A 25,934-nucleotide genomic window follows, 5' to 3' on the forward strand; every position below is an offset into this window, starting at 1 on the left:
AGTCATTCTGGAGAGCAATCTAAGGTATTTTGTTAATCTAAGGTATTTTGTAGGACATTTTGTATAATGTCCTACAATCCAGCAATCCTGCCCCCACCCCCAAATTTTTACACAAGTCCTTAAATGGATATGCATGAAAATATTTATCAAAGATACATATCAAACACACTAGAATGGTTGCCAGGAGGGAGGTGGAAAAGGAAAGGAAGTAGGAAATGTGTAAAAGAAGAATAGATGAATGGATGAATGAATGAATGAGACAAAATACAGAGAGATATACATACAACAGTGGGGCCTTTCTGAGATGATGAACATGCACCACGTAAGAAAGTGAAGGCCTCAAGAGACTTTCCAATTTCTCCACGGCACTGTGGCAAGAACGGGAGTGAGGGGTCTTGAGTCTCTGAGTCCTAAGGGAAGATGTAGTTGTCAAACTGTCCTATGAGCTCCAATAACATCATTTCCTAGCATTCGAGGAATATAGTGGAAAGATGGAGGTAAATTAAGTTTGCCCTTGTTGGAAAATTCCTTCAGTGGCCATAATCCAGCAGGGACATTCAGTCAAGATGATTTCCAGTCCTAAATTCTGTGATCCCTTCACAGAGCCCTGTCTAGGATCCAGACAGAACCAAGCATTCTCCAAAGAACTCTAATCTCACTGCATGCCACAGAGGGGCCCCCCTCTACCACCCACTCTATCACCACCACAAACACTGACCTTTGGCAGAGATGCAGAGAAAACAAAGAGATGACAAACGGATAGTCTTCAGCATGAGTCACCTCTTCTAATATATTTCACTATATTTCTCCTTAAACTACGGCATGTATTCACACTCACAGGAAGAGCTCTAAGAACCAAATAATATTGGTAATATGTTGTATTTGAACTTTAACTTTCACTTCACTAGATTCACTTGCCTTGCTAAGATGGGGCGTGGAGGGGCAGCTTTTGCTCTGGAAGTTCTTTAGGGAAAAGCAGAGAACATTAATTGCTTCCTTGACCTTTAGCTAAATGTGCCCTCTTGGGCCTCCTTGCAAACCCCTTGTAAATGCAGCACTTCTTTGACAAGTCACCTAACGTATCAGGGATTAATAGATGTTAGAGTACACTAAATCCCAGGAGCGTCTCCTAAAGTTCCAATCATTGTTCTAAAAACTTTGCCAGTGAATATCTACAGTTACCACACTGACATCTCCGACTTTGCACTTTCTTTTAAAGGTTAGTTGACCAGATCAGTGCTGCTGTCCCAACAACTACAGTGTAATAACAAATGATTCCTGTTTTTTCACTATCTTTCTAAATAAACAGAGCTAGTCATTTTTTTTTAAAGAATGACATCTTTACTTCTATATAGAAATGAGATTAAAAATATATATGTGAATATATTACATAATCAAAAATGACTTACACCCCTCCAAAATAATCTTCCAAGAGATTTCATGAAACAACAGTAACCACTATTAATTGCACATACACTCTAAAAGAACACAATTCTATCCATCGTACATGGTCATTTGAAATTAGTCATACACCTAGGATGACCACATATCCTTTAGAAAACATTATCAAGCTGAAGAAAATTTAACTGACAGTGTTTTAGTATTCTCTTTGGCATTTAAAGACTATGTAACTACCACTCATTCTGTAAGAAGAGACACTCATAAAAAATAGCATAATTTATAGCAGGAAACCAAAATATACTGAACTTGGCTACTTGAAATAATTTGTCTAGATGTAATACATTGGATTTTAAAAGCAAATGTACACACACGAACAATTATGTCCATCTTAAAACTTTGCTGTTTTTCAGCATTAACTTCTATTTAAAGATTTTGAGGTAAGAATTTTTTTTTGGCTATGCCTCACATCTTGCAGGGTCTTAATTCCCCGACCAGGGATTGAACCCCAGCCCACCGCAGTGAAAGCACCGACTCCTAACCACCGGACCGCCAGGCAACTCCCTGAGGTAACAATTTTAATTTTAGTTATTCATTTAAATCAAAAGACAAGTTTAGTGTTTTAGCAATATCACCACCCATTTCAAGGTTGATGACAAGAACCGTTGGACAGGAATCTAACGCAAAGAGCTGCACTATTACAAAGGTGTCCCTAATGTCACCTTGTTGTAATAACAGGGGGACATCTATGCTCCAAACATAATACACAAAGAGTGGGCCCCTCGACGTGCATGCTTAGTTATTTGTTGATTACGGGATTGAATCTTGAGAAGGTTAATGAATGAGTAGATATTCTTTGGTTTTTAGGTAAGATTTGAACAGCAACTTTCCCCAAAAATTAACAGCATTATCACACAACGGAATTCTGATTTACACTTCTGAAGAATAATTTTTCCATACATATTCTCTGCTTGTTATCTAGTACTTAGGCCTCAGGATAAATAACTAAAATGAGGAAATGTTACACAAAATGTTGGATTTGGTTTCCCGGTATGAAAATCAGAAAACTTCTGATATCTATACCATTAGATAAGAGCTATCTACTAGAATCTTAGAGTATTATTTTATTAATGAATTTAATACTGAACACAAATATTAAAACAGATTGTAAATAAAACATAATCAAGAAAGTATTACATTTATGTTGCTCTCTTAGGCTTATCTATTTTAATGCTTTTTTATACATAAAAAGGCTTAACACCATTTTCCTGCTATTAAATCTTTGCTGATAGTGAATAAAATCTACCAGGTGCTCTTGTTCTCCAGAGAATTAAAGGGGTTTCAAGTATGAAGTAAAAATTAGCAAGATTCTGCCCTTCACGATGATATTTTTCTTAAGAGGAAAATTCGACAGTGAATTGATTTCCAAGGCTGGATTGTAAGAAGCCTTCAAAAATAGAGGCTCTGTCTGTATTCTTCTCTTTTATACTTTTAAGGTCAATAACAGCAATAATAAATGGAAGGGTCAAATCACAGAAATAGATGAAAAGAAAAAAAATTCTTTAATAGCTATGACAAGTGAATTCAAGCTTCCATTTGAGGGCTGTCACAGAAACCTGTCTGTGAAATTTAAAGTAAAAACCCCTCAATGAAATGAAAGACATTGTCATTCAATCGAATCTTCTATTCAAAGATGAATGTCATGTGCTTCTTAGAAATACCTACAGAATTTTTTTTAAAGATGATAAAGATATTTTCAGATTAGTGAATGGTCACAGGTAAACCTGAAAGCTACAATTCTGAATGCCTCAGCAATGTCAAGGTCTCGGGCCCTTATGTTGAAACTAATTCTTGAGACATTTTCACAAATGTTTTTTGTCTGGATGTCCACGTACTTTCAAGAATAAAGAGAAGCTGTAACTTTCATCACGTGGCTCAAATGATAGCTACAATTACCAAAGAAAGAAAATTCATTTTTTTACTGACACTGCTCAGGATGCAAGTGGGAAAAAAACAGAACCAAATCTAATTGTACTCAGAGCCTACTGCTGGGATCGTACCGGGGAGAGACAATTAAACAGATGCCAATGAAGTGTGATAAGTGGAATAAAAGAAATATTTCTGAGGTGCTATGGGAAGCACCGCTGCTTGGTCAAATCAGGAGAAGCATCCTCAAGGAGGAGACATTTGAGTTGAGGTGGAGGGAAGGGGAAGGCTGCCAGGCGGAGAAGGAAGGAAGCAAGGTCAAGGGAAACACAACACTGCCAGAGTGTGGAGGCCAGCTTGAGAGCCTGGAAGGACCGGGGAGCTGGTGTACAAGCTGGTGCAGAAAATAAGCCTGAAGAAAGGCTGGGATCAGACCTGTGGGCAATGTTGATCTTTCTTCTACAAGGTGAACAGGAGCCAATAAAAATCATTAGGACAAGAACTGACACAATCAAAATTGGTATTTGAGAATCAACTTCTGGCAGCAGCAGCTGAGGCTACGTTAGAAGCTAATGGGAAGACGTAATAATCTAGACAAAAGATGCAAGAGTCTGAAGTGAGGCAGCAGCCCTGGGTCTGGGAGCCAAGCGTGAATTTGTGAGTTCTTGAGGCAGTGATAGACGCCCTGTCGAGGGCAATAAGTGACGTTCAAACTTGACATTCTGCCCTGAGTTTTGAAGATATCTGAGGCAGATAATCATGTTTGAGTTATTTTTATTCAATACGTGGAACATTTATTAGTCTTATCTAGCAGATACTTATTCAGGTTATTTTTAAACATGTAAAACATGTCGATGGATGATTTTCACATTAATAATTATGCGGCTATAGTACTCCAACTAGTATATTAATATATTAACTCAAGACTCTAGTTTGGTATGTTTCTTAAGCAGCAATAGAATTACTCAAACTTCCTTCTTCCTCTATTGAGGCAATGTTGCTTATAAAGGCCATATTTTCCATTAATCCAACTCTGTAAAGATTTATGAAGATCCTTGTGAAAGACTTAGTGCTATCCCTAAGTAATACATTGTACCTGGTCCTGAAAAGAGTCAACTGACTAGTGGCTAGAAATACAAGCTCATCCCTAATGAGCAGATTTTAAGTCCAGCCATTAGCCTCAGTTATAGCTAATTCATTCGTTCCCTCATTTACTGAGTACATGGGCACTGTGAATACAAAGATAGAGCAACATATAAGTGGTCGAATAGAGACTTAACTAGTTAACTCAAAAACAGAAAGAGAAAGCTCCACGCCTCAGAGAGCTCAGCAAAGAATGACCTGAGACTTGATGACTATGGGTTTGTAAGTCAGATAAGAGAAGGCAAGATACGCCGTACGTAGGCATCTACATGTGCAGAAGCCCACTGGCAAAAGACTCTTGACCAATTTTCCAATTTAGGAAACTCTGAGAACTTGAATATAGGATAAGTGGTGGTCATAGCATGAGATAAAACACTGCGTGCCATGCTAAGAAGTCTCGATTTTATCCTATAGGAAACACTGAGGCACTGAAGAATTTTAGGGAGGAGGAGAATGTGACAAGATGTTAATTTTTAAAAAGATCATGTATCTGTGGATAAAGAAAGGGAGCCAGCCCAGGGTTGGGGAGGCCAGTTAGAAGGCAGTTACAACAGTCAAGAGAAGAAATAAGCAAGATGATGCTGCAAACAGGGCGTGAGGGGTAGAGAAACATATTAGGAGGTAAAGATCAACAGGATGTGATGGTGACAGGTGTGGGGAAAGGGGAAAGACTGGCATGAGTCCAGGTTTCGGGATAGCCAGAGAAATGATGTTGCCATAAACTGAGATAGAAAATACAGGCGGAGGGGCAAATCTGCAAAAGCAAAATTATTTTTTAATGCATCTGGATCCGCCATCTGGCACGCTGGCTACAGAGGTGTGCTGCTTGGATTAAGAGAACGTGCTGCAGCAGGTTCACCTGGCTCCTCGGAGGCCAGGCTTCCCCCGGGCTGCCTCTAAGCCGGTCCCTCTCCCGCTGCAGAGGACGCTCGTCCAGGGGGCAGCTCTGTGGGGTGACTCCCTGTGGGCCTGCCCAAGACTTTCTCAGAGCTGTGATGCGGCCTCTGCCCACCTGGACCTGCAGTGATGCGAAGGCTCTCCCGGCCTTCTTCTGCTCCTTCCTCCTTTACCCTCCACAGACATTTCCTCCAATAAATCTCGCGCATGTTAAATCCCATTCTGGCATCTGCTTCCTGAAGGAACCGAACTAACACAAGGCAGAATGGAGGACGTCAAGTAAGCAGCTGGAAGGACAGATCTGGGAGTCACTGTGCATGGGAATCACTGCGCCTCTGGTTAGTACGAACCTGTTCCAAGGCTGCAGACCCTGAGGAGTGTTCTTTATAACACACTGCTACTTGTGCTAACAGCCGGAGAGCCGCCGTTGGCAAGAGTAGGCAACCTAAGAGATTCGGAATAGCTAACGTAGATGAGGTTTTAGACGGTTTAGATTATAATGCAACATTAGAAACCATAGACAGAGGAATTTTTAGCATCCACTACAGTCCTAACTTTAATCTGTGCATAACTAAGTGACATCCTATAATTCTTTGGATCTTCAGGCCAGTGTTGAAATCCAAGAACTGGGCTGTGGGTTTGCTCCATCCTTTCCAAGCACAAGATGACTAAGTATAAACGGTTAGGACAGGAAAAGTCACTACCCTACAGTACTTGAGAACTGAGTGTTCGACTGGTTAGTGGGAGCCTTTTCAACAAAATGCAATCTGACTCTGTCCCAGTGGCACACACTTCATCCCCTTAGCACTGTGCCTATGAATGTATTTTTAAAGCTTCAGCTGACAATGTAGGTGATTATGGGCTGTGTCTGTTCATGTTGTAAACTATTTTCTTGTTAATTCTGTCTCCACCTTACCTTGAACTTCTTCCATAGCCTTTGTAATTTGCCAAATTATCATATGCAAAGTTGAAAGCAAGCATTATGGTAATGATAATGATGACATTTTATTCATAAACTGCAGAGAAACTGCATCTTCATTCAAATCATCTAAATGGCTGGATTCTCTAAGTGATTATGACTTTAAATGTTTAGATTTGCAAAAATTACTACAGCAAAACCGTACATGTTTAAGCCACATAGGCTGCCAACACTGGGCATACACCCAGCTCTCTTGGCCTAAAGACATGCTCACCTAGGTAGAGGCCACCTGGTATGCCTAAAAAAGGCGAAGAAAACAGGACTCTAGTCCTTAGAAAATATCCACAGTGTAAAGGAGAAAGAGAAAGAAGCCAGGACAATTAAATTTGTACTACAACTGTTCTACAAAACCATGGTAATAATTCTTCTAGTCTATGTCAAGAGCATATGTCTGCACTTTTTATCTCAAGACAGTGGGGATAGTTGTATTACGTAATCTATGCAAAGTCATACTTGATATTTAGGATGATGTAAAAAACAGTGGGTCAATTCCAAATAATTCCACTGGTGGTAGAATTCAACCTTAAATTCTCCTTACCACAAGAGGTCAAAATACATTATTATTTGCCTCTAATGAATACATCAGAGGGACCATAAGCACAGTCTAGAAATATTTTATAGTCTAAAATCATTTTTCATGGAAGCATTTGTAAAAAACCTTTAGTTTTACATAAAACTATTTTATCTCTCTTGCAATCTTCCTATCTGAAAAGAAATAACCACAAAATCACAATCATATATTTAGTGTACAGCACTTGTATTCCACTTTTCCAGATTAAAAAAAAAAAAACTCTAAATACCTAGCAAGTCTATATATTTGATTTATTATCTGTCAAAATTATCTCTAACATATCATCAGGCCCACAGGTATAGCAGGGGACATTAAACATTATTAGAGATAGTTACAGGTTAGCAAACACAAGCCAAGATATAATATGCAATTGATAAAAGTCCTAGCTCTCTTTATGACATCAGCGAACACTGCAAAGGTAAACATTTACATTCTGTTGTCTTCTTAGAATTGGCCAAATTACATAAAGAAACATAAAATAATTTACCTTTTTGAGCTTTGAGATCCATTAAGCGATGAACTAAGGGATGGCTATATATTGATGCTTTCTTGATCATTTCTTGAAAACTAGGCAAATAATACATTAAAATATCAAATGGTAATAATTAATTCAAAATGTATGTTAAGTGCTTTCATATTTACCTAATAAAGTTTAACATCAGATACAGCAGAGAAAATTATATTAAAATATCTTATTAATAAATCATGATTTTAAAAAGAGTGCACTGAAATGCAATCTATCTAGTACAACCAAAATTCAGGGTCAGAAATTTTAGAAGCTCCTGGAAAAAGAAAACATGTTCTTCACCAGAGACCACCTCAGCTATCGTGAAGCAAGGCATCATCTTTATACTGACTAGTCAGAGAGCGATCCTAAAACTTAAGAGGTGATTGAAACATTGGGAGAGAATGGGTTTCATTCAGTGTAGTGAAAACCATAGCATTAATCTAAAACAAAGCTTCCTACATAGTAATAGATGCAGAGTCGCTCTCATCCGTGGTCATCAGCATGTACCCAGGGGCAAAGAGCCCAACCACCAGGTGGTTTTTTTAAGTAGCTTCTTCTTTAAAAAGAAATCCATACAATCTCAGCAAACACATTTAAAATTAAAGAAATTCAAGTATTTTATGCCTCTCAAGCAGAGGATATCATGTGAATAAGCTTAAACAAGCTGTAATTCCAACTTTGGAAAACAACAATTTGATGTTCTAGGTATCAGGTTTTGAATCATTTAATAATCACTGTACTACCATGAATTTATATTCATTCCTTTCTTCTAAGGCTCCCAAAACACATTTCATAATCAACACGTTTTTCTTTACAATATGCTCAGTAAATTAGGAGACAAATTATTTTCCCTACAGTTTACAAACGAGAAAAATCAAAGGTTACATGGCTAAACGGTAGCCCAAGTGGTCACCCATTTTGTTCCCAATTTAGTTTCTCTTCCATTAAAGAAAGCAGTCTTTATGACACGTGCCTACCTGAAGGTCAACATTTATTAAATGTTAAGTCTGGACATACCTATATATATGAGTTAGCTGAGTTTCTAGACGGTTAAAAAGTATCATCCACAACTTTTGCTTTGCTGATGAGACCTCTGATGGTGCCTGAAAGGCGAGCACCAAAGCACGCAGTTTACTACTGTACACACTGGCAGCGAGTCTTCACAGAGAACTAATCCTGACAGCTGCAGCTTCACAGCCTCTGATCATACAGCAGTGAGGTTGGAATAAATAAGGGGGTTGAAAAATGTAAGTAGGCACATTCCACGTGAGTGTCTCGTGAACAGAGCAAGAGCCAACCGGTAAGTAAAAACATTCCTGCAAGTGAGTGAAGGCTATCAGGGCAAAGCGATTATTTTTAACTTTGATGCCAGGAGTTATTTAAGAGTCCACAGCTATGACGTCCTGTGAAACGGAGGCCATGTGTTTTTCAGGTCACCTGTCTGGGTACAAACACTATTTTTAGAATCAGACAGCCACACCAGAATGTTCGAGAGTGTGTGTGCAGCAGTGATCTGGACGCAGGAATTGTATTTCCACAGTTCCTTCCTACTCAGAGTGAATAGGAAGGCTGAGGGTGTATGTCGCCTGTGCACCTGCTCATGTGCATTTAGGGCTGCATCTCAGAGGACAAATTAATTCCCCCAATCACTGAAAATAGCCTGAATAAGAAGTTATTACAGGTAATGAAATCGAGCAATATTGTAAAGTTAAACTTAGGAGTGTGGGTACAGCTTCTAAGAAATACTTCACATACCATGATGGACGGAGGTCACGTTAATGTATCAGACAGGACTAGTGGTCTGGGAGCCTGATTTTAGTCACTCCTGTCCATAATTAGTCTGTGATTTTTAGGCATTGACTCAGTGTGTTTCTTGGCTTCCTCATCTATAAAGCAGAGACATAAAAAGTACATAATATCTATTTGTGAAATGAATATGGTAGGTAAAAAACATCCTGGAAACTGCAAAATCCTAAATGATGAAAACAATTATTCATAGGCAGCTAATTCTGGGCAGAGGACACACTCCCTTTTTTGGGTCTTTTTAAAACAAGAATTAAGAATTATTTGGAACATAAAAACCACCTGTCTTCTCCCACAAGTTATTTAAAAGATCAAGAAACCTCAGTGCTGGATTCCCTAAGAAGCAGAATATCTAAATGAATCATCTAAACCGACATGATGACAATGATTATTTGTTTCATTGAACGGTTAAAAAGAAGTACACAGAGACTTCTGCCTCCCAGTATAACTAGAAAAGCACATTTTACACACACACACACACACACACACACACACACACACATACCTGTTACAAGGCATCAGACAGCTTCCAAGGCAGCCAGGAATTCCATGCTTTTGCTGATTATTGGTGTAAAGGGGCTGAGAAGCCCAAGAGAGGAACACAAGATAGGACACCAGCAGAGCTTTAGCTAGGGAGACAAGTGAACTAGGGAGACAAGGGAATAGTGTTTGGAGCTGGCGAGGCTGGCTAAAAACAGAGCAAAGCTCAAAAGACGAGAGAAACACCCCAGCAGACAGTTAGTATCCCTGGAAAACTACTTTTTAGGAATGGGAGGAAACTAGGAGATGGAGTCTTCAAAGACTAGCCTTGCATCCACTCGGTCCTGATTGAAGTAAAATAACGTTCCCCTCTGCTGCCTGCCAGAATACCTTCTGGAATCCTCTCCAGAGGAAGATGCACAAGATCCACAATCTTCTACACGTAACGTCCAGCATTCATTCAAAGTTTACTAGTCAACTACTAGGAAACAAACCCACACGTAACCCAGATATTGGAGCTTTTTGACACAGACTTTAAAGTAATTGTGATTAAGATATTATAAAAAATAGATGACAAGAATTACACCAGAGAACTGGAATCTACAAGTCAAATAGAACTGAAAATAGAATAAATGAAATGAAGAGCTCCACAGATGAGTATAAGAGCAAATATAAAGAAAGCAAAAGAAAAGATTAATAAGCTGAAAGATAATTTTATAGAAAAAGTATATGATGGTCACCATCCTAAGTAAGTTACAGGTGTCCCACTTACTTTGAATAATGATAAATTTGCTTTGCTGCTGTTTGTCTTTAACAGGCAGCCTATTTTCTAGGTAATATAAGCACCCTGAATTTTGAATTAGAAGATTAGAGTTCAGGTCACAATTGTTTCCTACTAGTTGGGTGAATTTGGTAAAGTCAGTTAACATCCGTAAACTTGTTTCTTCCCTTGTAAAAGGATATACCTTGGTTGCAGGGTTAAGAGGAAAAAAAGGTATAGTATCAAACAGTTCTGTAAATACTGTATTTATGGCATAAGCTACTAATGATTTTTTTCCAGACTTCTATCTTTATTAGCGTACAGACGAGTAAACAGGCTTTTTTGCAAACATATCTAGGTCTTCTATTAATGGATCCGAATACCTATTTTTCCTCTCTTTCTGGATACACAGCCCATGTAGAGATTACTTTTCTGAGTGCTCCTAGTATATAGTCAGTTCAGTTCAACAGGATGGGAGCTGAAGTGATTTTTCTAGTCACCCTTAACATAAGACATTCGGCTCACCCAAGGACTCTGGTTCTTTCCTCTTCCAGCAGGTTGAAACGCAGATGTAGCCGTGACCTGGTATAGACCACTGAAGCAGTACAGCAGCCTAGGGGATGGCTGAACCTGGGACCCTGAATGACATCAAGGTGCACAACTGCCTTACCAGCTCAGACTGGCCAGACTGTTGACTGAGAGGTAACGTTCCAGCGTTTAGGCCACTGCATGTGAACATCTCTTTGCTACAGCAGCTTAGCCTTCACCCCAGCTACTGCAGTGCAGGACAAATGTCAATTACCTATGAAAGGCAACAAAATTAAATTTTAGAAAAACTACTGCTTTTCTACCTACAAACACATATGCAGAAAACTCCCAATTATAAGTAGCTTTGAGAAATGAGAATAACAAGAAAAAGTTAATGTCTCTCTCCCCAATCCTTCCCCAAAAGCGTTCTGCTTTAAATACCTCCAGAGAAAAGAAGCATTAAGAAAAGACTTGAGTTTATGTGGAAGTCAGTGTTGATTTTAGTAGAAAGCTGTCAGAGAAGACTGAAGCAGAAGACATTTCAAATTAGGAAGGAATAAATAACGAGCAAAGAAAAGCAGCAGCTGTAGTCCAAGTATTTGAGAAGTTGGACTGAAATGTAAATATAAATGAATATAAATATATTTATATAAATAAGATGAATATAAATATATTTTCTTCTCGTCTAGGTTGGAAAGTCAGAGGAAACGCACATTGAGTGAGTACTGATCAACAGAAATCCTTTTTCCCTTTTTAATGTTGTCAGAAAGCATCAGATGTTGTATAATAATAGAAACATGAGGCTTCCCTGGTGGCGCAGTGGTTGAGAGTCTGCCTGCCGATGCAGGGGACGCGGGTTCATGCCCCGGTCCGGGAGGATCCCACATGCCGCAGAGCAGCTGGGCCCATGAGCCACGATCGCTAAGCCTGCGCGTCCAGAGCCTGTGCTCCGCAAGGGGAGAGGCCACAGCACTGAGAGGCCCGCGTACCGCAAAAAAAAAAAAAAAAATAATAATAATAGAAACATGAACAGACAAAGCCTGTAAATACAAGGAAATATTCAATGAAGTGGAAAACACTAGAAAAAGGTAATATATTTAAAAATAAATGTCGAGTTTAACGTCCACATTTTTAAAAACCACACAACAAAGACTGTGCAAATACTCTGAATTTTATTATTTCCTCACAACAAATTCATGACGAAATGTTAAGCTGTACCCAGTTAGAGAGAATACATGTGTATTCAGGTGTCTTTAGATTTTCCTCTTCCTTCCTCTCGTACTTCTCCGTTTCCCCTTTTTCTTCCCAAACACAGACCTGGCGGTCACCAGGACGGGCTCTGCCTTCTCCCCGTCATCATCGCTGGAGCTGCCTGTGGTGGCACCTCCGTCTCTCCTGGGAGCAGGCTGCACTGTGCTCTGTGCATCTGAAGAGCTGACTTTTGACTCTACAGCTGCTTTTCCCCTTTGCATGTTCGCTACAGGGAAATATTCCTCATCCTCACTTGAAGAGGCATCAGATGACTGTGAGAGGTAGGCCTCCCCCAAAAACCCACCACATTCATGCCCCCGTTTAGAATCCGAAAGCCTCTTTCTTTTCGGGCTGGATGACTCTTTCCATCTACTTGTTGTGCCTCTCTTCTGGGTTTTTCCTTCTGCCTTATCGAGGAACTCAGAGTCTTTCTCCATGGCAACAGAAACTGCTTCTATTTCACTGGCTGCTTCTTCTCTTTCTTTTCTCAGCATACATGTCACAGCTCTGTTAAGTCTCTGGCTCTTAATACCCTTAGCCTCCTGTTTCTCCTGTTGAGCTAATCTAAAGAAAGAATCAATTCGGAGCTGCGTCTAAAAAAATGAAATAAAATAATAATAACTCAGACAAGTAAGTAAACTTTCTAAAGCAAATCAAAGAAATCCACCCTGATTACTGGCATTGGATGACTCTTTCAGAAAATACTAATTCATTCTCTCTCAAAAGCCGATCTCCCCCAAATGAATGACTGGCAGCAAATTTTACTTTCAAGATCGTACTTAAAGCAGTCATGTACCACCTCCGTCAACTAAGCCCTCCGCCCACATATCAAGTAGGAAATTCCTTCCTCGGCATTGAAAGAGAGTTAAATATTTTTCAGGGGCCAAATATATCATCTTCTTTTAGAGCAACACAACTTCATGGGGTCTGTTTCTAAATTCTACTCTTCCCTTCTTTTAAAAACATTGTCATCATATGATACCTTCAGGAAGAAACTTCACAGTATTATATATTAGGAGTCGTAAGAAATATTCTTGACTTCTGTTCAGCAAATCCACTTTCAGGAAGACATTCTTTAAAAATAGTTACATTTGAGAAAAGTCACATGCCTGATGTTCATCACAGCATTACATACAAAAACCTGAAAATTCAAGGTCTACTAAGTGAAGTGAACCAAGTTAAATCTCTGACAAAATGTAATCTGGCCATCTGAAACAATGAAGGCCATGCAATACACAGAAAAAAAACTTACCTTCACCAGTGAATGGGGGCTTTATTTATAACAAATCGCACTTATGTCTGATAATAAATATATGTGGGAAGGAGGGGAAAAATAAGAGAAAATGGACGTAAATGTTAACATCCATATTAGAGGAAGCAAACAATGAGTTAATTCATTTTTTTCACTTTCTAATTTTGGGGAAATAAACTTATATTAACGTCTACAATGAAAAGGGAGAATAGTATTACCACAAAACTTATCTGAAATTAAGGAGTAATCAGTCACTATGCCAACTAGCTTTCCTGGTCGGTGGGCGTACAATGTTTCCAGTACAGAAAGTCGTCAAACAATGCGAAAGTTTCTGGAAAGGTGGTCTACCTCAGTTTTTTGTTTGTTTGTTTGTTTTTCCAAAATTAACCCAATCTAATGGAAAAGGATTTAACTTGAACATGTATCTTGCAGGATCTGGTCTGAATTCCACTGAATGGTTTCCCTGTATGTATGTTTTGTGGGCTGCCTCTGGGGTGGGAGGAGGTCTCTGTGTGGGCAGGAACACACTCAGGGATAAAGCGAGATGCTGTTACCTACCTAAGGGAACTGAGGGTCATCTCTCCTGCCAGTACACTATGACTGAATTAGTACCTTTGATGATTCATTTACAGAATTTAAGAATATTAGTACTTGAAGACACTTAATAATCAGAACTGCTTTGGACTGGGCACTTCTTAAACTTTTTAAAAATGAAAATAGCTCTAAAAGGGTAAAATATTTAACCATAAACACCTTAGTACGCAATCCATTATTAGATTGTTTTTCTCGAAGTCAGAGTGAATACAAAAGGATATCAAAGTTCAGCCCTAAGAGTGAAAGTGGAAAATGAAGACAAAGTCCAGCTTTCCCGTTTTCTGTTTTCCTCTGTTCTCTTACTGAAGTACAATAATTTTTAAATGTATGTTGCGTGCTCTAAAATAAAAGTAACTAGTCTTTAACAGCTGGCCCTCACAGCCTTCCTAACTTTACTCTCTATCCTGAACTTAGGAAAAGAGCTGCCATGATTACCTGCTGGACATTCAGTTGCTTTAATACAGGAAACAGAAATTCATCTGTCTTCGTCCTGTTCCAGCCAAAATACCGCTGACAAAATATGCAGGCAGTTAAGACTCATACATGTTTTTAAAGACATTTAAACAAGTGATAAATAAAAAGGTCCAAAGAAGCCACCCTTGATTCCATTCCCCATGTCTCCAAAGATTTTCTTATTTATAAAGATTAAAATGATAAAAGAAAAGAATAACAAAGCAAATTATTCCAACATAATCATCTGGCACGATGTTCTTATAAATATCCTCTAAGATAAAAGATATTCAACTCTCATTTTAGGACATCAAAGACTCATGACTATGAAAAAAGGTTAATCTAGAATAAAAACAAATTTCTGATATCACATATATTTCTTTTTTCTTTGAGAAAAGATGTAGTTAGAGTAATACTATGGCAAACTTTTAAACATCTATCCAAATGATTATTTAAATATGCAGAAAGGAACAGTAATAGAAAGAATAAAACTAATAATCTTTTCTATTCTTTCAGAATGAATACTTAAGTATGTAGTGTATCTACGAATGCTTATCACTACTTACTTGAAATAAAGATTCTCTTTAAAACTAAAAAGATGATTCACAGTAACTAAAACATGGAAGCAACTCAAGTGTCCATCAACAGATGAATGGATAAGCAAAATACGACATTACATACAATGGAACAGTATTCAGCCTTAAAAAGGAAGGAAATTCTGACACATGCTACAACTTGGATGAAACATTATGCTAAGTGAAGTAAGCCAGTCACAAAAAGACCTAAACTGTATGGTTCCACTTATATGAGGAACATAGTCAGAGTAGTCAACATCACAGGGACAGAAAGTAGAATGGTGGTGGCCAGGGGCTGGGGGAGGGGAACGGGGGAGTTAGTGTTTAACAGGGATAGAGTTTCAGTTTCACAAGATGAAAAGAATATGGGGATGAATGGTGGTGACAGTGACACAACAATGTGAATGTATTTAATAACCACTGAATGGTATGTTTAAAATGGTTCAGATGGTAAATCGTATGTTATGTGTATTTTACCACAAAAAAAAAAAAAATTAAGGAGAGAGAGAAAGGAACAGAAAGGAGCATCTTAGCTCACGGAATATTTTTAAAAAAACTGATCCAAGTTCATGTCCCGTAAGTTTTATACCAAAACACATATTTGACTTGATATTCCTGAGGTTTGAGGAAGGGAAAGGATATTCTCTAATCTTCTCGAGATCAGGTTTGCCCCACAGAAACGACCCCTTGGACTCATCCACCACAGGCTTGAGGTAAGCGTCTGCCACGGCCGGGTTAGGGAAGCCAGGCGTGAGCTGCAACTTGCGTAACTTTTTTTTCACTTTGGTGTCATAAGGATTAGGTCTTATCTTCTTATTCTTTTGAGCTCCATGCCACCACTCGCTACAAGGCAAAGGAAACAAACCTTCGTGAAGCAGTAAGACCTTATGGCAGATGCACCGCAGACAAAGGGCTAAACGTAAAGTTCAGAGACGTAAACTCAAGTCCCACCCAACTCCAGAACAAAGCCTATGACTTACAGAATGACAATGGTGTCTTTCTCCTGTTATTAACACAGTATACAATGAGGCAATCACTGACTGACCCCTTCCTCTGGGCTTGGCACTGTGTTAACTGCTCTACAGGCCCCATCATCACACGAGCACAGTCCTGCCACTGTCCTCACCTCACAGACAAGGAAACTAGACTCAAACAGAAGCCACTTGCTCAAGATTTCACAGCTGGGACTGGTACAATCTCCCTCCAGAGCCCACACTCATAGAAAAGTCACAGCTCCTCTCCTTCCCAGTGGTAAAATGAAGTAATATCAATGTATCCGTATTATTTACCTCCAGTCAACTATAATCAGGAACGAAGAATATTTAATAAAATGTAAAAATGCCAAGAAGATGTTAAATTTTTAAAATGCAGAATATAACTCTACATCAAGTGTGATCCCAATACTGGGGAAAAAAATGTATATATGTGGAGAAAGAAAGAAAAAGTAAACAGGGATATTTAAAATAATAAAAAACACTAACAACTGTTATTTTACCGTGCGCTAGGCAATGTTCTAAGCGAGGATACAGTGGTTAATTTTCTTGATGTTTTATTCCTTTTTCAATTTTTCCTTTGTGAGTATAAATCACTATGGTGGGTTAAAGCCCATTCTTGGACCCTCCTCCCAACAAGAAGTGTTGGGGTCCATGTCCCTTACCCTCGAGTCGGGCAGGCTCCGTGGCTGAGGAAGGGACATTGTGCCAGGCCTTTAAAGACTGCAGCTTCCACTTCCTGTCTCTTAGAATATTCGCCTTGCAAGCAGCCAACATGCTGTGAGGAAGCTCCAGCTCCTGAGGAGGCCCAGATGGAGAGGGTCCAGGCGCCCCGGGCCACGTGCTGGCCGACAGCACCGCTCACCAGCCACGAGCGAGACACCTCACGGGGCCCCTCTAGCCCAGCTGAGACGCCCCCGACACACCTGGCACCAGGCGAGGCAGCCCCACCCCGAGCAGCCTGATTGAACTGCGGATTCACGAGCAAAATCTCTGACTGTTGCTGTTGGAAGTCACTGAGGTTTACGGTAGTTTGTAATGTGGCAACGGACAACCAGAAAAATTTACACAATTACACAATTAGGATAAATAAATGGCATAAAAGTTAAAAACATAAATATAACCCTCTCCCATCTACGCACTAACAGAACCTAAAAAACCCTACATCTGCTGCTTCACGTACTGATTGGTCTCAGGACCTGACTCACAGGCGTGGTCTCCACCAGTGCCGCACCTCACCAAGGCAGGAGTGCCATCTGGTGTTCTAACTTCAGTCTTCGTGCAGGATCAAAATGCAGAAAGGAAAAAAGGATCTATCTTCATCAGTTTTAAAATACTGTTCAAGAGGGCGCTGGGAGAACACCTACAATTCTCCCCTACTCTCTTGTGAATCTTCATCTTTGAAATAGTACTCATGATTGCCAGCACCACACACTGTAAGCTCATCAAATCAAAAGGACCACCCCTCCTTCAAGCAAGAGGGCCAGGCACTTGAGGGTGGAAGACGGCATCTGCCCATCAGCTGAGCTCGGGGGACACAAGACGGGGCAGCAGCGACTGTGATAAAGTGGAAGGGTTTGTGCCCTGACCAAGCCAGTGGGGTGGAATTGCTGTCCTCTGTTTCTGGGCTATTTGGGAATTGGGGCTCAGTATTTTTAGATGTCATTTCCCCCCAGGAAAATCCAAAATTTTCTGTGAAATCTCCCCCAATTTAAATGTTGGTAGCCCACTCAAAATTAAAGAACATACTGTGTAGGCCAAAGCAAACACAGCTGGGCTGAACTCAGCCTGCAGACTCAGAGCTGCTCTGCTTTAAAGGGGGGCCGGCCGGCCAGGGTCTGGTTAGGAAAAGGGAGAGCAGAGAAGAAAGCAAGGTGACAGACACTCCCAGTCTTACTGCTCTTCCACTGTCTCCGCGCCCTGTAACTGCACCCATCCTAGCCCTGCAGAGCCAGGCAGGCAGGGGCAGCTCCTATCTGCCATCAGGGAGCTAAAAGACCAAGGCAGAAATTGCTAGAGCTGACTAAAAACGTAACCATTCAAACAGCAACAAACGAGCAAAAACTGTTGAGAGAACAAAAACGGCATAAACAGGCATTCACTAGATCAGCATGGCAAACTGTCAACAAACATGGAAAAAAATTACTCTCACCAATAACCAGGACACCAAGTCGAAAAGTTAGATACCATTTTCACTTATCCTAAAATAATAATCAGATAAGAACTCAAAGACATGTATATAAAGTCACTCAAGGCAGTATTTGTTTAGACTTTAAAAAAAAACAGAAATAACAATAGGCATTTGATTAAATTAGTTATTCATGATACATCAAAAGACTCCTATGGAGTCATTAAAAACAGCAATGTAAATCTATACGTCGTTGATAATATGCCCTGTTCTATCATCAAATGAGTTGCAGGTAACATAAAAAGTATACAGCATCGTCCCATGCTTGTAAAAAAAAAAAGTAATAACAGACTTATATGAGTATACTTGTGCGTGTGTGTGATTATATATAAAATGCATGTGTATATTGTGCATAGAAAAGACTAACACTATATAAACCAAAACGTTACCTGTAATCTTTATAATTCATATTTTGTCATTTTTCTAATGTGTGTTTGTTATTTGTATAAAAGTTACTTGTACTTTTGCAAGTTATTTACATACCATGACTTATAAGCAACCTAACAACGTACCTCCAGTATATACATTTCCTCAACAATAAGAAAATTATGAAAAGAGAGATGACGAAAACAAAATACAACACTATGTGTGCTAAGGCTGGAGGACAGCAATCATTCAAACAACTTTGTATTTAATTCTAATCACCGAATCTTCAGACCAGAACATCCCGAAATTTTTCAAACCAGGAGCTACGACTGGAGAGAACACTAAAGAATCATTAAATCAGCTACTGCCAAATAGTATCCCATGTCAAACTGATGATTTTAAAAGATGCCATCACAACCTGTGACTAGACGAAAAGCCACTGAATTGTACTTTAAAAGAGTAAAACTTATGCTGTGCGAATTATATATATTTTTTTGAAAAATGCCACCAAGGAGCAGCCTTAAGAAAGAACTACTTTCACAGACAACCTCGTAACTAGCGCCATCTCAGAATCTCCAAAAACAAAGAGTGTACCCCAAGTACAGCACGACTCTGGGTTCCGGACAGAAGGAGATGCCACCACTGAATACATCACAGTCTACACGCAGAGAGAAAACGTTCCTGGCATATAGCTCCATGCCCCTGTCTGGCCGACCTCCCTCAGAACACTTGGCACACAGCAGTACAAGCACGTGGATGCTTCTCCCTCGCCCCCAGGGTGTGGCAGCTCCTTGAGGACACAGCCTGGGGCTCAGTCACCTCCCCTATTCCAGCCTAGCACACTGTCTAGCACATAGTAGCTGCTCAGGAAATACTTGAATGAATGAAACGGTAACCTCTACACTCCCAGGAATTCCCACTGGACTGGCTATGTATCCTCAAACTCGGGTAAGCGTGGCATCTCTAAAAATAATTGCCTATGATTTCATCAAACTCTAGAAAAGGGAAAACAAACTTTAGTAACCCCAACCATTACCTCCTCCTGTTTTCTCAGGGGACAATGATTTGTGACAGTTCACGATATAAGGAATAGTTCTGTTTAATTTGGGTATTTATATATAAATACCTGAATTAAAGAAATTAAGAAAGGACTTACGAGAATCTTAGGAGAGGTTCCAGGCCATGTCCAGGGAATTCATTGAGAATTTCCATGGCTGTAACACAACCTACAGTTGGTATTCCTTCCGTATAATCACTTCCAAGCAAATAGGCCAAATTTATTAATTTGTTCCGGTCCAATCCTATAAGAGTAAAAGTTATTATATACTTTTCCACTTTTTATTTTATAAACATTTATTATATAACATTTATAAACACTTCGTTATATAGATAATATACATGTATATATCCTTATCCAATATCCAAAGGTATCTCTCTTTTGCTATTTGAAATAGATTCCTTTTTTTTTTTTTGCGGTACGCGGGCCTCTCACTGTTGTGGCCTCTCCCGTTGTGGAGCACAGGCTCCGGATGTGCAGGCTCAGCGGCCATGGCTCAAGGGCCCAGCCGCTCTGCGGCATGTGGGATCTTCCTGGACTGGGGCACGAACCCGTGTTCCCTGCATCGGCAGGCACACTCCCAACCACTGCGCCACCAGGGAAGCCCTAGATTCCTTTTTTTAAATGGCATTGTGCTTCGATTTTTCAAGTTTCACACATCCTTGCAGTTTTAAATGCCATATAACCTCTGACCCCCAAATTTGGCGCTCTCACCGGGACCTCTCCTCTGAAAGACAGTCACGCACACTCAACTGGCACCTTAACGTCTCCGTGGAGATGTCTAAGGGGCACCTCAGAGACAACACATCCAGACCAGGGTCTTCACTCCCGCAACACCTGCACCTGCTCCTTCCCCGTTCCGCCACCTCACCAAGGCAAGGCCAGTCCACTCCGTGCGCTGCTGCGGGGGATGGGGGGTGTTATCCCTGACTTCTCCTTCTCTCACGTCCCAGCCCAGTCTACCCGCAGAGCCTCTCCACCACACTCTGGACTCTCCTCCTTCCTCTCTGACCTCACCTCTTGCCATCCTTCTCCTCATTCACTCACACTGGCCCCTGAAGTCGTTTCCCGGGCCTGCCGTAACAAAGTGCTCAGACTGAGGGCCTTACACAAAGGATTCATTTCCTCACAGTTCTGGGGACTAGAAGCCTGACCTCACGGTGTTGGCACGGTTGGTCCCTTCTGAGCCTCTCTCCTTGGCTGGCAGACGGCCGGCTCTCCACGTGTCTGCACGTGGTCTTCCCTCTGTGTCCTAATCTCTCCTTCTTACAAGGACACCAGTCGGACTGGATTAGGGTCCACCCTAATGACCTCATTTGACCTTAGTCACCTCTTTAAAGAACCTATCTTCAAACACAGTCATACTCTGCGGTACCAGAGTTTAGGACTACAACACATGAATTTGCGGAAGATACAGTTCCCGTAACTATCTCCATGCTTCCCTAGAACACACCAAGCAGGCTTCTGTCTCAGGGCCTTTGCACATGCCAGTCCCTTTGTCTGACATGCTCATCCCCACGGTATCCATAGCACGAGCTTCCTCTCTACTTTAGGCTCCAGCCCAAAAGGTGCCTATTAGTAAAGCCTTTTCTGACCACAAAGGACATGCACTTCCTGCGACTGCAGGTCACTCTCGCCTCTTTTACTGCTCTGTTTTTCTATATGGCTCATACCACTGTCAAATTACGATTTATGTATTTTTTTTACCATCTGTTTCTCCTGCCAGACTGTTTTATTCTCTGCTGTTTCCCCATTTCCCATTGCCAAGAACAACAACTGGCATATAGGAATCGCTCAGTGTGTATTTGCTGAATCAACGGGAGGATGAAGGATCACTGCCAGAAACAACAAGGACCATGAGGCTCATGATTCCAGCAGGAGTGACCCCCACCTGTCTCCCCACTCTACCACCTGTGCTTTACTCTGGAGAGCTCAGGTAACCAGTCAGAGCGTAACCAGGCCTGATGATTAAAACTGCAGAAAATGTCTGAACATTACTAAGGTTTTAATTTCTTAGTTCCAAATTAAAAATCGTATTCTGCTACAGAAGCAAAAGATCGTTTATATGAAAACTTGTACAGATCTACCATTTCCATTAATGCACCAAATTAGCTCCTTGGAAAGAAAGAATTCATACTACAAAATTCTGAAGGTAAATTTCAGAAAGCAATCGTACTCTGAAGTCTTACCTAATTGGTTGTGAAAGTCCACATACTGGTAATATTCTACAAACTTGTTTTTATTAAAAAAGTTTTTATAGACGTGCCGTGCTCCGAACAGCCAAATGTCACTGTCATCAGTGATCGTTCCAGAAGTTTGATCAGTCAGATCCAGGATGGCGCACTGAGCTTCTGCTTCCATGGGAGCCTCGACGTAGGGGATGCCGAACAGGCGAAGAAGTTCCTGAAGAGGTACAGACACACGATGACCCCTGCTGAAATGCAGGACCTGGCCTCCACCCGGAAGTGGGAGCAGTGCTTCAACAGGTAACTTAATGCATGTGCCCGCGGGGAGTCTGATTAAGGAAAGACATCGGTAGGTAGGTATTGTTCGAGAACACCCAAGCTGTCCACCTACCTGGCTTTCCTGGAACATCTGTCCTGTCACAGTAGCCGCGACCCGTTCTTGCTGCTGTTTTTGAGCTTTCAGTGACTCCTGCTGTGTTAAAAGGTTGCTCTCCAGCGTCTCCAGCTCCTCCTATAAGATAATTTTGCCTGTGGGTAATTATATTAATAACCCAATTAAGTTCATTGGTAATAAAAAGCTTGTACTTAGTCTGACTGAAGTTACCAATAAGCTTTTTCTCCTTATGCAGGTTTCCACTTGGATTTCTGAGCGAGTTTGTAATAGCTTTAGAGTTCCCTCACTAACCCACATGGGAAGTGGACACTATCCCGGCCAGGAACCTCCACAAGAAAGGAGCCATGTCAGCAGGAGTAAGAAAATGGGTGCAAAGAGCTATTATGTCTTCCTCCATCAGCTCCTTAAAAACTCAGAAGCTACTTAACTTGGCTTCCTCAGCAATGAGTAAAAACATGATGTCACGTTATTACCAGGTCAACATCTTGCCATTCGTTGAGCAAATCATCTGCATCTTTTTCAGTTTCTTCAGGTGGCTCAGTGCCCACGGCCTCCCTCTCAGAGTTGTCTCTCGGGAGGCCCTGGGGTTCACCTGTGGCTTCTTGCGTCTCAGTTCCTACTGGTTCCTCTTCACCTTGTTCAGAGGGAGGTCTGGAAGCTTCGTGTAACTCAGCTTGAAGTTCATCGCTGCTATTTATACTCTGCACTTCAATGAAACTTCCTGTACCAAAATAATAAGATCGTTTTGTCTATAACTAAAACATTTAAATTACCCTGAAATCATCAAGAGCTTTCCAAAGTATCCTGAAAAATGTTTTACCCTAAAAAGAAGAGATTTAAATGTCTTAGAAAACATGTAATAGTAGTATATTGTTATTAAATAAATTTATTAATAAGTGCCTGTAACTTCAAAATAAGCCTTTTCAATTAGATACACTGGCACTGTCTTTGAAATTAGGAACCATGCTCTCAAACATTTGCATATTTGCTTATAAAAAAACGTCCTCTAGGGCTTCCCTGGTGGTACAGTGGTTGAAAGTCTGCCTGCCGATGCAAGGGACACGGGTTCGTGCCCTGGTCTGGGAGGATCCCACATGCTGCGGAGCGGCTGGGCCCATGAGCCATGGCCGCTGTACCTGCGCATCCGGAGCCTGTGCTCCACAACGGGAGAGGCCACAACAGTGAGAGGCCCGTGTACAGCCAAAAAAAAAAAAAAAAAATAGTCCTCTAAGTTAACTAATATTGTTTTGAAATTCAAAAAGAACTACCAAGGTATGTACACAATCATGGAGTTTTTAAAAAATGTTTGTATGCTATTTCACTATGAACACAGCAAAGAATAACACTGTGACACAGAAGAGAGAACCCTGGATAAGGACACGGAAGAAACAGCTCTTCCTCTCCCACCTCCTTCCTTCCTCTCTTGATGTCCTTTCTTCTCTTTGAAAAGCATTTATTGACTCCCTTCCTTCACTTCAGGGGGAGGAATCTGGATCTGAGGACACACTCAGGACGGAGGGGCTGGGACCAAGGGGACAGCCGGGACCAAGGAGGAGGCCAGTGATATCGGGAGCTGGTTACAAACAGAGAATGAGCAAGTAAGTAAATACACTGAAGATAACAGAAGGTCCCTCACTGTTAGACAGGGAAATTATAAAGAAGGCAGAGTGTAGAATGAGATCTGGGATGCTGGAGAAGAACTGCAGATACGAGCGTGAGCTCATGGGTGTATACACAGCCCCACGAACAGGTGCCAGGCAGGGTTGGGATTCAAACCCCATCCAATGGCCCCAGAGCCAGAGCTGCTTGGTCTACACTGCACTGCTCTCTCCCATCTCCACCCTCTGGTCACCTCTGCAGGGGAGCTGAACCAAGAAGGCCAAGTGTCCCCCTGGCTCAACCTCACCTGGGAACGGCGTGGCAACTCAAGTTTCTGGCCGTTCTACACATGTCCACAAACGACCACAAAGACACTACTGTGAGGACTGATTCTGGGGTTAGATATAAATTTTAGTGAGTAGGCAATTTTACAGATTTGAAATCTGTGAAAAATGAGGATTGACTGTACATAAGCGTACACAGATACAGACATATAATATATATGTGTACACATAGAGAGCGAGAGAGACAGAGAGAGATATGATAAAGCCAATGTGGTAAAATGCCAGCCACTGAGGTCCTAGGTGAGGGAAATAGAATGTTTTAAGATACTTTTTCAACTTTTTAAAATTTGTAATTATTTCAAAATAAAAAGTTAAAAAATTAAAGGGAAACTCACCTTTACCTTCTCCAACTAGGGCACTCCCTCTCTTTAAAAACAAAAATGAAAAGAGCAGCCAAACAGCAAAGGTCAAGATTCCATTACTAGCTGTGTGTCCTTGGCAAAGTCACTTGTCCTTTCTGGGCCTCTAGTTCACCACCTGAACAATGTGGATCTGGACTACACTAAAGCATCTCTCGGTTCCTGCAGATGCGAGATCCTACTTTTCTTTATCTCTAAATGAGCACAAGCACTTACCATCAGATTCACTTTCTTCAGAGCCTGTTTCCTTTGGTTCCATAGACGCTGGAACTGAAATTAAACCCTGGCCTGCAGATTCAATGGTCTCATGTTCTTGGATGGTTTTCAAGAAATTCTCATGCTCTTTGGCATTAACAGATGCCACATTTCCTAAGTCACTTATTGTCTCTAAAGGGACACTTAGCGTATCACTCGATTCTTGCAAACTGACGGTGCCTTCAGGAGCAGGGTTTTTTTCAGATTCTGTTGCATCATGACTTGAAAGGACAGAGGTGTCATATTTACTGTCTGGTGGAAGAAGACCTTGCTGTAGCTCAAGCACTTTGGTTCCACTCCTTGATACAGAACTCGGACTTGTCGGAGGTGTCGGTGTCCACTCTGGTCCTCTCTGGAGCCCAGGTGCATCCCTGGGTAGCACCACAATGTTTTCCAAAGGAACTGGATCTTTTCCATCCTTAAGTGCAGTCTCATCGTTTGTCTGAAAGGCTTCCTTCACCGGGGGAATAAACGACATCTGCTCTTTTGGAACGCCAGAGTCGCTGCCTTGACAAAAGACAGTCCTCGGTAAGTGAGCCGATTCTGTCCGCTCTTCGTCGGCATCAGCGCTGGTTACAGGCTCCTCTGCGAGGTTCATACTGGCTGCGTGAGACGCTGCTGCCAACGGCACTCCTTCACCATCTCTCATTTTAGGTCCTTCCTCAGTCTCCTCGTCAGAACTGCTCTGGAGCGGTTTCGGTTTTCTTGCGCCTGCCCCTCCTGTCTGCACGTCGCTCCTGGCACGCACTTTCACGTCTTCATCATCGTCATTGAGAGCTCTCTGCGTGGCCAAGAGAGTCAGCGGCGACACAGAACCTGCACGTGCGGTGGCGGGCGCGTGCCTCACATGGCACAGCCTGCGGGTCTCACTCTCCAGCTCATCTTCTGAGCTGCCGCCCAGCAGGGCCGCCTGCAGGGCCAGTAAGGTTCTCGGGGAAGGAGGGGAGGCGTCAGGCTCTTCCTTTGGCTCCAGCTTTTCACACGGAGATGACTTCATGTCAGAAGACCTGCTGTGCATTTCACTGCATGAAGGAAGAGACTCTGAATCCACTTCTGCAACTTTCTTAGCTTGAATACCT

At 41.3% G+C, this 25,934-nt stretch overlaps 2 protein-coding genes across 5 annotated transcripts in view; both read right to left on the reverse strand.

Moving 5' to 3' along the window:
• Positions 1-11,238, reverse strand: part of LOC101277203 (protein-lysine methyltransferase METTL21E) — a 41,540-nt gene extending 30,302 nt beyond the window's left edge. Inside the window, exons 1-4 of one of the 2 annotated variants that reach the window (XM_033435074.2) lie at positions 10,991-11,238; positions 9,178-9,308; positions 7,402-7,481; positions 5,480-5,809 (exon numbers count right to left, since the gene is read on the reverse strand). In XM_033435074.2, the coding sequence (XP_033290965.1) occupies positions 5,480-5,585 (106 nt within the window). In that variant the 5' untranslated portion in view covers positions 5,586-5,809; positions 7,402-7,481; positions 9,178-9,308; positions 10,991-11,238. Of the gene's footprint in view, positions 1-5,479; positions 5,810-7,401; positions 7,482-8,439; positions 9,155-9,177; positions 9,309-10,990 lie in introns of those variants that run through there. The other variant, XM_033435075.2, reaches the window with a different exon arrangement.
• A 905-nt stretch (positions 11,239-12,143) lies between these two features.
• ERCC5 (ERCC excision repair 5, endonuclease) overlaps positions 12,144-25,934 on the reverse strand; it is a 28,972-nt gene continuing 15,181 nt past the window's right edge. For 2 of the 3 annotated variants that reach the window (XM_049700938.1, XM_049700939.1), the window contains 8 exons: positions 24,817-25,932; positions 22,772-23,019; positions 22,296-22,415; positions 21,908-22,121; positions 19,818-19,962; positions 15,756-15,958; positions 14,526-14,608; positions 12,144-12,837 (listed from right to left, as the gene is read on the reverse strand). In XM_049700938.1, coding sequence (XP_049556895.1) covers positions 12,247-12,837; positions 14,526-14,608; positions 15,756-15,958; positions 19,818-19,962; positions 21,908-22,121; positions 22,296-22,415; positions 22,772-23,019; positions 24,817-25,932 — 2,720 coding nt within the window. In that variant the 3' untranslated portion in view covers positions 12,144-12,246. Of the gene's footprint in view, positions 12,838-13,226; positions 13,386-14,525; positions 14,609-15,755; positions 15,959-19,817; positions 19,963-21,907; positions 22,122-22,295; positions 22,416-22,771; positions 23,020-24,816; positions 25,933-25,934 lie in introns of all 3 variants that reach the window. The other variant, XR_007472991.1, reaches the window with a different exon arrangement.

The sequence above is a fragment of the Orcinus orca genome, chromosome 18 (assembly GCF_937001465.1).
Source record: "Orcinus orca chromosome 18, mOrcOrc1.1, whole genome shotgun sequence".
NCBI lineage: Eukaryota > Metazoa > Chordata > Mammalia > Artiodactyla > Delphinidae > Orcinus > Orcinus orca.